Here is a 13,240-nt window from a genome sequence, read left to right on the forward strand (position 1 = left end):
ACTAGTTGAGATCAACTGAATTAATTTAGTAAACGTGAGAATATGAAACAAAGTTCTTACTCAAAAGAGATTGCAATGAAAATACAAATTTGATTAAGATCATCTAAAAGTAAATTTCTCCGAATCACTTGCATTTTTGGTTTATCATCATCATTTTTATAAGTGAAATGAAATTTACAAGAAAAATTCCTTATAATTAATGTCCTCTTTCTTCACAAGGATTTACGAATTGGAAGAATGAAGAATTCAAAACCTTACAGATCAATAAAGCCAAAAATTTACATTTCAAAAAAAGACTTTCGAAATTTTAATTTAATGATGATATATATATATGGTATCAAAGTAATTAAACTGAGATTGACTAATGTCCTTACACAGTTATATGATATGTCACGCTATATATGCAGAGAGAAGAATGAATAGAAGAAATACTTATTGAAAAATGAAATGATATTAATCCTAAGAAAAACTAACAAAACCTACCGTGACTTTTCTTCCGAATTATTTGTTTAAGAAATGAATTTAAGGTTGAAGCGAAAGCAATAGCTAACAGCAGAATATAAGAAAAGCAAGTGGATAACATGGCCCATTTTAGTTTCTGAGGTTTATCAGTCAAAATTGATAAATAAGTGTTAAAACTCTCTTTCACTTCTCCTACCACTAATTCCAAATCACTGTTCACAATAAGAGGATATTCTGCAAAATAAATTTTCAGATAGATTAACTGCAAGCTTTCTTTGGATATATTAAGATTCGAAGATTAACTTCATTATAATTTGCAACGTTTCAAATATGGCAAAAACTTTAGAGATAAATTTCCTCATAGATCCCTTTTGCATCTTTTTAACATCTTTATAAAATAATAACATGAAAACATGATATTTATGTTTATTGCCTTAGAATTCATGAATGGAAAGGCTACTCTTTTGATGAAAAGTAACTTTTTAGTTTTGTATTTTAATATTTGATATTTTATTTAAACCTTCATCAAGAAATATGTCACATTGTCGTTGGCACAATTTCAAATCATCGACACAGAAATCGAGCAACATAGATGGTGCTGGTTGTAAGATGAAATTCCACCAAACCGTGGCGTGCAGGGTACCTGCGGCTACAATTAAACTTAAAGGCAGGTGTATGTAACCGAACCAAGCGGGCAATTTAATTAAATTGCTGCTTAATGTCTTCTTCTTGCTATTCACCATCGTTCCGAGTGGCTCTGAAATAAAAACTGAATTGAATAAGTAGAAATAGTTATGAAACTTTTTTGATTTTTGTTATGAATATCACATTGATAGTTCAAAACACTGTTGATATCGCTTAATATCAGACTTTATATCCATATCATATCACGCTAGTTACGTAATAGTTAATAGTCATACTTTAAAGGAAATTAAGTTAAAGATATGACGACAGTGCAAGCGTAATAAAGAGAAAAGGAGGTAGCGCTTTGATGACATTAATATTAGAACTGGGATGAGTTTGATAAGGATGAAAAGATTTTCTCAAAAAATTCCCAAAAAATTAAGATTCATATTTTCAAAGCTTCTAGTTCCATTTCTGAGATTTTAAGATTGAATACACACCAATAATCTTATTATGGCGTTCTTCGTGATAAGTAAAATCAATTGCCGTAATTCCGTTAATTTTTTCCTTGCGCGTCGTTTCGCTCACCCAATATTCATAAAACATTTGTCTTGAATTTTCAATGTCGTAATCATCAGATTGCATCCAACATGCTGAAAAAGAAATGCATGGAAAGAGATTTGCCAAATTCTTGATATTCCGACTGAAATTTCAAGACTACTTCATGAATTACCGATCTCAACATCACCTTTTTTTGAAAATATTCCTTCATTCTAATGATCTTTCATATAGGGATTTAGAAATCTAACAATAATAGAGCAGAACTGCAGAAAGTCCGAGAAAAAAAATTATCACCAAACTTAAAAAGTACCAAAGAAATAAATTCCTCATTTAGCTATTGCTTCACATTATTATAATTTAAATTTCCGAAATGTAATTTATACCTTGAAAGGTAAATACAGCTCCAACAATAACAATAACTTTTGTAGTAATTGCGATAATAGAAAAGGCTAGCAGATTCCCTACTTTAGCTTCTGTCACCGATGCCATTTGTAGTTGTCGCAGCTTTTTTGTCTCTAATACGATCTGCTGATGCATCTGAGCTATTTTGCTTTCTAAAATGAAACCATTCCTCGTGTACTCCCATTATTGCATATTCCTCAAATGTTTACTGAAGAAAAAAAAAACCTGTCCAATTGAAATCATTTATTGCTATGCATGTAAAGGATAAAATAAAGTTTAGGGAAAAGATTTGAGCAAATGTCATTCAACCGGTTGACAGCAATGGTTAGCCAACAATAATGTCATCTTAAAAACTTTTTACAGGGTTCATTTTTATTTGGCGTATTTAATCAACAAAAAAATTTTTTTGCAGTTGACAACAACATGACATTATAAAATATTAAGACCTCATTCTCGGTTTAAAATAGTTGATTTTATCGCCAAATAATTATTTACAATTTTAATTGCTCCTCAAACCTTTTTTTCCCTTGTGTCGTGACTCAGAAAATTTCAAAAATTGACTTTTTATGCATCGCACTGATACTTCATAATCTCACTGTTAACATTCTATCAACAGTTATATATATACAAACACTCATTCAGGTTTTGCTTCAAGACGGAAAAGACAAACTTCAATTTTTAAAAGTTGGACTTCAATCTAAATATAGTTTGAATAAAAACAAAGTCTAAGCTAAAACTTAGTTTCAGACATATCGTCATGGACAAATATATCTAAGATTTAGTTTTTTAATGAAATTTACAAAATTTACAAACACTATGATATTTAGATAAACATCCTTACTTCATGCATTACTACACGAAAGTTACTCATGTTAAAAAGTTATGCATCATCAGCAAAATTGGCAGCAGCAAAATCTAAAGAGGGTTTTTAATACAAATTCGTCGTGAAATGAAGATTATACTTGTGAACTCAAGTGATGATGATAAGTTCCATGATAAAATAATCCTAAAGAGGCGAATATCTTCAGAGATTTGAGTGAAATTTCACGTTTTGTTGCTCAACATCACAACTGTTTTCAGTCAGTTAATCAATTAATTCAACCAATTTCCTGTCTTCCTTCTTGACCACCGTTGTAGCTTTCGTGTGATAATTTTGCGTCAGATGTGGAAATAATTATATTGTTGGTAACGAAGTTGAACTAATTGATATTTGAATGATTGAAAATACTCCGAATGAAGCACTAAAATCAAACAAATTGAATGATTTAAAGGGATGATAGAAGTCAATACTTTTACAAACATTTCAATAATTTGTCATTATTCAAAAGATTTCTTAATAAGAAATTCCAAATTCCAAGAATATTTAGGAAGTGAGAGAAGGAAATAAAATCAAAGATAATAAAAAAGATAAAAAATAAAAAAAAAATGAAGGGAATAAAATCGATGATTTTTCCTTTTGCACTTTGAAAAACGATTCTAAAGCTCTCCATCCCTATTACCCACTTAAAATCAGAGTATCCCTTGACCAAGTCAAGGAACAGCATAGTAACTTCAAAAGCACTCACTCACTCCCCATTCCCTTTGCTCGAATATTATACACTAACCGATTTTCAAGAGTAATGCTGCAACGACTTCTAACTATATTCTTCCACAAATCACAATCTTAGAACTTCTTTGCTTTATTTCAGTAAATCATCTGAACAAAAGCCAAAGTATTTAAACTGCATAAATGAACTCATTAAAAAAATATTTTATTTATACAGTTTATATTAACATTACTGGAATTATCAGAAATAGACATCTAGCTGTTAGTAAGAGTCCATATTCATTTTAAATCAATAATAGCATAACAATACCGTGATTCATAAATGTATGTCCATATCAGCATTATTCCCAGAAATTCAAAATAACCTGTAAATATATTTTTAAAAAAAGGGATCTCATTCTACTGCAAAAAAACAGTTTCATGATAAAGACATTTCCTTGCAAAAAAAAAGATCCCATCATTCATTTCATTCCACTCACCAAGGAATTTGGCTAATCGCATTTAATTACATAGCCAAGTACACTAAATTTCATAAACAATCACGGGATGTTACTTTCTAAAGCATGTTGATGGTATTAATTTTAGTGTAACAATAAGCAAAAATATGACCTTCATATACTATTTACAAAACAACTGGCAATAACATAGAAAATCAAAATTGAAATAAAATGATAGATTGGCTATAGGCCGGAAGTAAACTCCAACTTATCCAAATTCCACATAAGCCTGAGAAATTTAGAAAAGAACATGACTTATGCCAATAAGTTGGACAAGGAAAATGACTAATTTAATCCATAGTTTTAGAGTCATTAATACTTTGAAATTAAATTTCAATCTAAAGCTTTATGGAAATGATTTAGAGTACAATACAACAAGCACATAATAATAAAAACATGGCACATAATTCGATTACAAAAAACTAAAACAATTTTAAGAAACTCCAATAAAAAGTTTCGACATAATTCAAGTTTGAAGAATGCTGGAATTAAACACTTCTCCCAAACTTCAAGAGGTGCATTAACATCCAAAATTAAGACGAAGCCTTAAAAGTGCTAAGGAACTATAAGGCAATTCAACAGCGTCGAACAAAAGGAAAGGAAGTATTTCCTTTTCGATGCTTCCTCATAGATTTATGCCCGCCACTTCTCCATTGACCAATATATCCATCATCATTATCATCATCGTAATCATGATCATCATCATCTGAAGATGAATATGAATCACTTACCCGATCCAGCTCTTCCTCCTGATCATCATCATCATATCGCGTATTGTAATCCCATCTGGCTGTTACTCCATCCCACTAAATACATGTTCAAATTTATTAACTTAACTAAAACAAAAATCAAAAAAAAAAAATAACATTAATTGCTTCCTGATTATAAATGGACTGATATTGATATAAGTATCATAATTGCTTGCAGAACATACTGAAACGGTGATAATCTCATTTTCTTCAGGATGCCAACAACAATCACGTACTACACTTCTGTGTCCATCCAAAGTCCGCACAATTTCTCCCGTTAAAATATCGTAAACTGGAAAGGATTCATCTGATCTTTCAATCTTGAATACAATACATAATAAAAGATACATATCAAAACAAAAGAATTCGAAGGTTTTACTAACTATATAAATTTCCTTCTGTGCTGCCGGTATATACATAGCGAAATCCAGTTCGTTCCGGTGAAAACTTCGCCCGGATGAGAGTGTGCTGCACTGAATGTCCTCGGAAAGTCAACAATGATCCATCACCTAACATACTTTATGTGCATTATCAATTCAGAATAACTGCCAGATCCTCGAGACAAGAAAGCAATTTCTCAACATGTTAGCCTACACGAATGTTCACTTTACCACATTTTCCTGTTATTTTTTTGCCACAGTCACCCGCATATTATTTCTAAAAAGATTTTTATGGGGAAAGGAAAGAACAAGAAACAGACCCTGCAAAGGACCAACAGACTGGAACATTGAAGGTATCTGTTGATATCTATAATCCCATCTTTGTCTTCGTACTGCACTGAGCGTAACCTTCTAAAAAAATCTTTAGAAAATTAGAAAGATAATAATGAATGCCTAACCTCGTTTACATTGATCTTGCGATAGCTAACATTTAAAATCATTTCATCTTCTTTAAGGCAATTGCATTGATCATACGATAAATCAGCATATTATTATAGAATATAAATACACAAAAGCTTAAATGTTGATTTTGAGTTCGGTAATCCGAGCAATGCAGGTGGCAAGCATCAAGTCAAATGCAGCATGCTATTGGCCTTCCAAATCTCCTTAATTTTTTCAACCACTAAGACACCACCACATAAAACCGGTTACATTATCTGCCGAGTGCGACGACTTTCTCTCTACTCAAAATTTAGAGCATACATTTAGCTGTGCTTTGACACTATTTACTTGTCACTTTTTTAACACAATGATTAAATATTCATTTTGAACATTTTACGTGATCTATTTGACTATGTGGTAAGAACTGATAAATACCTCGTCATCACTTGAAGAAAAGCGTCGTAGATCCCAAATCTTAACAGTTTGATCTTTAGAATTTGTCAAAATATATCTATCATTACCATGACTGTCAATGTAAGTGATCCCATCACGATGTCCTGCGAATACGCCAACAGCAAGGTTAGTGCTTCCAACCAAACGAGTATCCCACACCTATACATAATATTTTCATGTATCGAACTAATGATAAGCAAAACATTCTTTTTTAAATAACTCAAACATTGCTGAAGAAACATAATTTACAAGTAGATTACATATAATAAGCATAATCAAATTCAGATATAATCTCTAAATAAGAATTTATTCTGCAATTACTTGATTATTCAGTATAGCACCTGAAAAGTTGAAATTTGGTTCAATTTTCATAACTACTCATTCTGGCTTTTCGGTTTGGAAGCACTTTTGTCTGATTCTTCCTGAGAGTACAGTTAGATGATCGGAGGAATATTCATTCTTCTCACTTTTTTAATGCAATAAATTCAATTACCTTACAAAGTCCATCATCACTTCCACTGTAGAAAATATGCGGACTGGTTTTGCTGCAGCAAACCGCATTGACATCGTCTTGATGAGCTGGGAACTGTAATAAGACTTCAAAGTTGATAATTTCAATAATTCAGTTTGCTTTTCTCAAACCTCTCCTTGATACTTTTATATCGAAATGCTTTCATAAGAGAAGTAACAAACAACGGAATGGAGTTGTCGGACGCAAATATATTAGGATGTCTAAAACGTTTAAGTAACGATTTTTTGAAAGCTAGAATATTCTTGCAAAACCAGTTAATATCTTTGTGGCTTGCTTAAGGCTCTGAGTTCATGCTGAGTTCAGGCTCTGACTAGGATTTCTAATACATCACTTTCAAAACATTGGTCTACAATCCGGTAGAATTTCACATTAAAAAAAAATTCGTCGGAAAATAACAAACACCATTTGAAAACAAGGCTGTGCACGAGAGAACATATATATGAAACCATCCGATCCACCGGCTATGAGATAACGATCATCCATATTATATCGCAGGGAAAAATATGCGAATCTAAATCCAGATATCACTAGAAACACTGATATGAAATATTGTATCCAAAATCATAAGTTTTAAGTTTTGGATTAAAGTCATAAAAAGAATCAGAAAATTACATCAATAAAGGTGAAGTAGTTATCATGATATTTGATTTTGTCACCAAATACTTTTAAATTGAAAGACCCTGGAAATCTGGGGTTAAATGGGTTAAAGTTGAAGTCAAGCTGAGTTAGAATAACAGTTGAGAATGAAAAGGGATTAGACGAAACACTTCACCTACTAGAACGTGATGGCGGCATTTCTGCTCCAAAGAATGTATTCCAATGCAAACGATCAGGCAGTGTATCGATAGCAGTATAATGAACTATAAGATTAGAATCTATTAACGAGTTATAAAACTCAGTACGTAAATTTCTCATTTTCTTTTAGAAAACATCAAAGTGCTGAAAAATTGATATCAGTTTCTCCTAACTTCTTTTTAAAATAAAAACCCAAGTTCTTTTTTACAAATGTTGTCTTTCTAAAGAGAAAGAAAATTCAGTGCAATAGACGAAGTAACAAAATAAAATTTAGAATGAAGCTTAAAACTTTAAGTTAAATAACACGATCCAACAATAAATACATCAATTCAAGTAAAGGATTGCAGATGACCGTGTTGATCAATCTTACTCAGAAAACATGTTATCAATTTGAGGTATATTCTAAATTTGCAACTTGGTGAATTGAGTTTATCATGCTTCTAATCATGATCACCGAGCATAGTAAATTTCACTTCATAATGGCAAAGAAAGAATTAGCAATACTTATTAAATGAGAGCAACCTAAATAAATAAAACTAACTTTGGGTTACCTAAAGGACTCAGCAAGTTTTGTTAAGAATGCCAAAGTATTACAGAAAACCAATATGTTTCATATGAACAGGAACAGATAAAACGGCAGTGATGGATAAAAAAAGAAATGCATCTTAGAGTTTTAGAAAATGGTTGATATTATCAAAAGACGTTGTTATTATGAGATAATCAAAAAGCAACAAGAAAAAATCACTAAATATCAAGTCCAACAGTTATCAGAAAAAAGAGCGGTAGTTATTCCAAATGTGGCAGAATTGCATAGAGTGATATCGAAACAATTTGAAAATAACTAGAAACGAGTGAAAAAAAGAACAATGGAATTGATACATAAAAAATTTAAGATATATATATATATATATATATAAAATAAGAAAGTACTGCAATTATTCTTGAGCTAATTTGTGCGTGCATTAAATGCGTCATGGTTGTGCGAAGCAAATAAAAAGAAAGAAAACAGAAATTTACTTGAATCACTCCAAGTTGAGTATGCAATTTGATTACCAACAGAATTAACAGTTAAATCAAGAATGCTCCAACCAATGTCAGGTACTGAGTAATGATTTGTCGGTCCCACCAATGTATATCGAGGTTGTAGTTGATTTTGTCGCACATAAAAACGTAGTTTATCATCTGAAAATCAATCTTCCAGACACTTTAAAATTAATTTCCTAGAGACAATAATCAAGGAAAAACTTGAAAAAAAAAGTTCAAGAAAATATATAACCTTGACTTGCAGTAACAATCCTATTGCCTGGTAAATATAGACAGCAAAATGTTTTTGTATTTACTGTTTCGATCACAGCTCTTTGGTTTGGAAGATATCTAGAAAATAAATTCCGAAAAACAAAAGGAAAAATCAGCCAAAATGCTGAACGAAAGCATAGAAGAAGAAGGGAGGTCTTAAGATGAATATTTATTTTGTAAAGCACAAGATTAATTATGATGAGCAGTGTGTATAAAGAACTTTTACATTCCTCATTACAAACACAATATTTGTTGTCCAAAATGTATAAAAATGAGAACCTGAAAAAATCACCTGTTTATTATGGAGGCTTTTTCACCAGGGCTGAAAGCACCCCTCAAAGAAGAATGCGGTACATTCTGTTCAGTAAGTATACGATGATTTCTCGGTCTTCCTCGTTTACCTATTTCTCGAGTTTTGATCATGTCTTGAACTGAGAATTCTGGGAAAATAGCACCAGAGAGAGCTGCTGTAGTCTGTCTTAAATTCAAAGCACTCTGGAAAATAACCAAAAAAATATATATATAACATACAGTGATTCTGTTCCCAAAACACTGCTTTGAAAACAATAATTTTACAGTTGCAAAAAAGACCGTAATTTCGTAGAATTAAAAAACACCACTGAAACTAAATTCAAAGCTGATTATGATGACACCTCGATCAAATAAGGATCATTTGAAATGAAACTCCCCGTTCCACCCGCCAATTTTTCATGATGCATATCTACATTATCATTTCGGCCCTGAAATTTACATCCACTAAAATTTATGTCTATACAAATGAATAGCAGCTATCGAAAGTTGAGAAACATATCCTAGTTTTGCATTATTATTCACCACAAGCTTCGGAAATTCGTAGTACTCTTAGCAGTGTTTAATTATAACTGCAAAATGAACTTTCAAACAGACTAATGAATAAGAATAATAACTATTTCACATAAAGACTTCGTTAAAAAAATCTTGGATAGAAAAGGCGCTAAGTCCCACTTCATTGTTAACTACTAATGGCACTTTATACTGAAGCACATAGTTATCAGTCTTTCTGACAAGAATTTTTAAAGAGTACGGAAGTACAAAAATATGATTGATTTAATACTAAAATCTTAACATTACAAAATATTTGGCAAGTGAATAATTAAATCAGACCTTAAGAAATTTTCAAACCACAAATTCTTACATGGTAATATCTTATCTAAAACACATGTAGAATTGCTTACCATGTTCATTGCAGCATTATTAGCACCCATCTTTCAAGCAGTAGACAACATTTAGTAAACAACTACCTTCCCACGCGACCCTGAAATCAAGAGATTTTCATGCTGAAACAAAATTTTTACAATAGTTGCATCTTCAACCATACGTTAAAGACTTTTAAGTCTTGCCTACAGCCTAGCAATGTTCCAACCGCACAATATGCTCAAAAAGTAAGAAATAGGTTAAATTTCTATGAAAACTTCATATTTATACCAAGTTCTTACATGTATCATAAAGTGAAATTCAATTAAAACTAATGAAGGAATGGATAAGTGGCAAAGTAGATTAATGAAAGAATGGTGGAAATAATGGCTAATAAACTAGTGGAAGAACGGCAAAACAAAAAGGTGAAAATAATAGCTAATAACTACTCCTCTAATCATTAAAGGAATTAGATTTCACAAGTTTTTTTGTATCTGCTATTCGTGCTATTCGGGTGACCACAATATTTTCAAATTTCTCTTAGAAAGCTGATGTTTTTCGACAATTTTAAAATGATTTTAGCAATGGCCAGAAGTTGCTTACAATCGATCAAAAATATATTAACGTATAAGTAAAGAGTAATTTTCGGCTGGGGTAAAGATTTTCCCAATTTTTATTGATTACGAAATTATTTGGCTAGTAGCTGCTTTAATCAAATTACCTAATTGGAGCAATAAAATTAGTAAGCACAAATATACGTTAAAAGTACGTACGTAAGTGCAGACTCCACATACACACACGTAACGTAACAGGGGAAGATCGTTGCGGATCAACTCGGAACCACAGAATTTGTAATTTAAGGATGACGTGTAGGCGATACTGACATAGGGTAGTAGTGAGGAATATTGCTACGAGGAGACTGTATAATTGAGGAGAGAGGTAGGGAAGACTGGGGACAAAGGACACACTACACTCGGGAGGCGACGGTCAGGTAGTGACCTCTGGCGAGTTTTTCAGGTTGTGGAAGGTATATCAATAGCTAACTAACTAACCCTGTATAACCTGTGTGTTTTGTAATAGTGCTGATATAAAGTGAATGTCTAAAGGAATATGTTTCGCTGGCGTGAAGCAGTCTATCGAGACTTGCTGCAGATAAGTCGTACGTTGTTCATGTACATGCTTTCTTCATGTATATTCTTCCTTGATAACATCATTTTACAGATTACTGATGAACCTAATTGTTGGCGTCGCAGGTCGCATACTGGTCAGCAAGAAGTAAGTCAGTAAAAATTTTAAGTTACTGGCAGGTTATGTTGACTTTCTTTCAGTTAATTACTACTATATTATTGGGTTAAGGAAAATCTTTTTTAATAGGTTTTAATTGAGGATCTTTGTAGGAAATTTATCGGAAATGAAAATGATTTTGAACTTAATGGATTCTGTGTTTACAGCTATGGTTTGAACTTACGACAATTAAAGCATACTCTTCCTGATTTACCATACGATTATGGAGCATTGGAGCCGGTATTATCAGCTGAAATTATGAAAGTTCATCATGGCAAACATCATGTTGCATATGTGAATGCTCTTAATCAAGCCGAAGAGAAAGTAAAAGAAGCCTTAGCAAAAAGTTTGTAAATATTCTGCAAAAATTCTAAAATGGTGAAAATAGAAACTACCTGGAATCACAGGTAGGTAGAGTCCTATGCCCTAGCATATTCCCGAGTTGAATAAAACACTCTTGTTATGTCTGGATTCATTTTTAAAGAAACCACTATTCGCAGATGTGAGAAAAAATTAAGAAGATAATTAAGATTAAATTAAGAAGATCCCCAGAATTTAAAGCGCTTGTATTTGTCATGAATCAATTTTGGACATTTCAAGAACAAGAAGTTTCAATCTTTATTCACAGAATGTGTTCCATGTTTTGAATGAAAAGTTAAGGTTTCATACGAGTTAAGATTGTAGTCAGCTCCAGGTTTATCTTATTTTTGCCTTTTGAGGAGATGTGCAAGCCGTTGTTGCTGCAACAAAATTAATGAATTTCAATGCTGGCGGTCACATTAATCACACATTGTTCTGGGAAGGATTAACTACCATAAAGGATAGCGGAGAACCAAACTGTAAGTTCTTTTCCTGAAAAACACCCTTTTTTTTAAAAACTGTTCCAACAATAATTTGGTTTGAATATTTTCATTCCGTGTTTTTATATTCAGTAATGTATGTTCATAATTTGGAAAAATCTTTGGACAGTGGCAAGGAACATTCTTGAAAACTTGGAAAGTACTTTGTTCTTACTGTTTTAATAGTTTCTTTATAGCTGAACTGATGTCTGCTATAAAGAAAGATTTCGGGTCTTTGGAAATGATGGAGGATAAATTAAGTGCTAAAACAATTGCGATCCAGGGTTCTGGATGGGGATGGCTTGCTTATGACAAGGAAATGAAGCGTTTACAACTTGCTTGTTGTCCCAACCAAGATATTCTCCAATCAACAACGGGTATGTTTTTCCTAAAGAAGTCCCGATCATGATTAATTATTTCTTTTAATCAAAGTTATGTCAGTGTTTACATCTTGTTACTGTTATAAATCTGGCTTTGATCACATACGAGTTGTATGGTTCAGTAATGACTATTGGGAATTTTTTAATTTTAGGGAAAATATAAAACAATTTCAGGCAATGAAACTACAAATTTCAATTGCTACATGCTATTTTAGGTCTCATTCCATTATTTTGCATCGACGTCTGGGAACATGCATATTACCTGCAGTATAAAAATGTACGACCAGATTTCGTGAAAGCTATTTGGAAAATTGCGAACTGGAAAGTAATCAGTGATCGCTATGTTAAAGCTAAGGGATAATCGTTCATGATGACTTTTAAGTGAAATTCGCGAAGATGTACTCACCCATCATCACTGTGCTTTTGCATGGAAAACTTTTAATAGTGTAAATTACCATTGAATCCGGTGTGTAATCCTTTTGACCTCTAATAAAAACATTCTTAGCAAACATAGACCATCAGAAGTGAATCAGAACACCGAAAATTGATAAAGCCTTTAAATGGTTGATTTAAAAAGCCTGATACTGTTGGAAGCTTGTCTGTTTCCGGTATTTATACTGCATAACATTTATGCAAATAGTAAATTATATTTTCTTAAATGTTTTTACTAAACCCAGTAAATCTCCAGATTTACTTTTTGTCTCTCTTGAGGCTTTTTTCAGATCACAATTTTCATGATGATTACACGATGAAGCAGCATTGCAGTAATAATTAGTCTCTCGAAACTTACTTCATTAACTATGACCGAAAATAGCCGAAACGTCGT

General features: G+C 32.1%; 3 protein-coding genes across 3 annotated transcripts; 1 reads left to right on the forward strand and 2 right to left on the reverse strand.

Annotated features, from left to right (window-relative positions):
- Positions 1 to 469: 469 nt before the first annotated feature.
- On the reverse strand, positions 470 to 2,184 carry Bm12844 (Uncharacterized protein; the record flags this gene model as incomplete). Its single annotated transcript, XM_001901033.2, has 4 exons — positions 470 to 696; positions 983 to 1,219; positions 1,587 to 1,739; positions 2,031 to 2,184. The coding sequence occupies 4 exons, from the start codon at positions 2,182 to 2,184 to the stop codon at positions 470 to 472; spliced, it is 771 nt and encodes a 256-aa protein (XP_001901068.2).
- Positions 2,185 to 4,667: 2,483 nt separating this feature from the next.
- On the reverse strand, positions 4,668 to 9,982 carry Bma-wdr-23.2 (Uncharacterized protein; the record flags this gene model as incomplete). The annotated part of the gene is made up of 13 exons (XM_001901034.2): positions 4,668 to 4,898; positions 5,027 to 5,133; positions 5,225 to 5,350; positions 5,542 to 5,632; positions 6,098 to 6,274; positions 6,609 to 6,701; positions 7,050 to 7,158; positions 7,420 to 7,507; positions 8,460 to 8,624; positions 8,719 to 8,816; positions 9,031 to 9,233; positions 9,392 to 9,478; positions 9,953 to 9,982. The coding sequence occupies 13 exons, from the start codon at positions 9,980 to 9,982 to the stop codon at positions 4,668 to 4,670; spliced, it is 1,605 nt and encodes a 534-aa protein (XP_001901069.2).
- Positions 9,983 to 11,139: 1,157 nt separating this feature from the next.
- Bm13778 (Uncharacterized protein) lies at positions 11,140 to 12,775 on the forward strand (the record flags this gene model as incomplete). Its single annotated transcript, XM_043080261.1, has 5 exons — positions 11,140 to 11,186; positions 11,363 to 11,541; positions 11,915 to 12,034; positions 12,232 to 12,411; positions 12,630 to 12,775. The coding sequence occupies 5 exons, from the start codon at positions 11,140 to 11,142 to the stop codon at positions 12,773 to 12,775; spliced, it is 672 nt and encodes a 223-aa protein (XP_042936195.1).
- Between the last annotated feature and the right edge of the window lie 465 nt (positions 12,776 to 13,240).

Source organism: Brugia malayi (assembly GCF_000002995.4).
Source record: "Brugia malayi strain FR3 genome assembly, contig: Bm_v4_Chr3_scaffold_001, whole genome shotgun sequence".
NCBI classification, from domain to species: domain Eukaryota; kingdom Metazoa; phylum Nematoda; class Chromadorea; order Rhabditida; family Onchocercidae; genus Brugia; species Brugia malayi.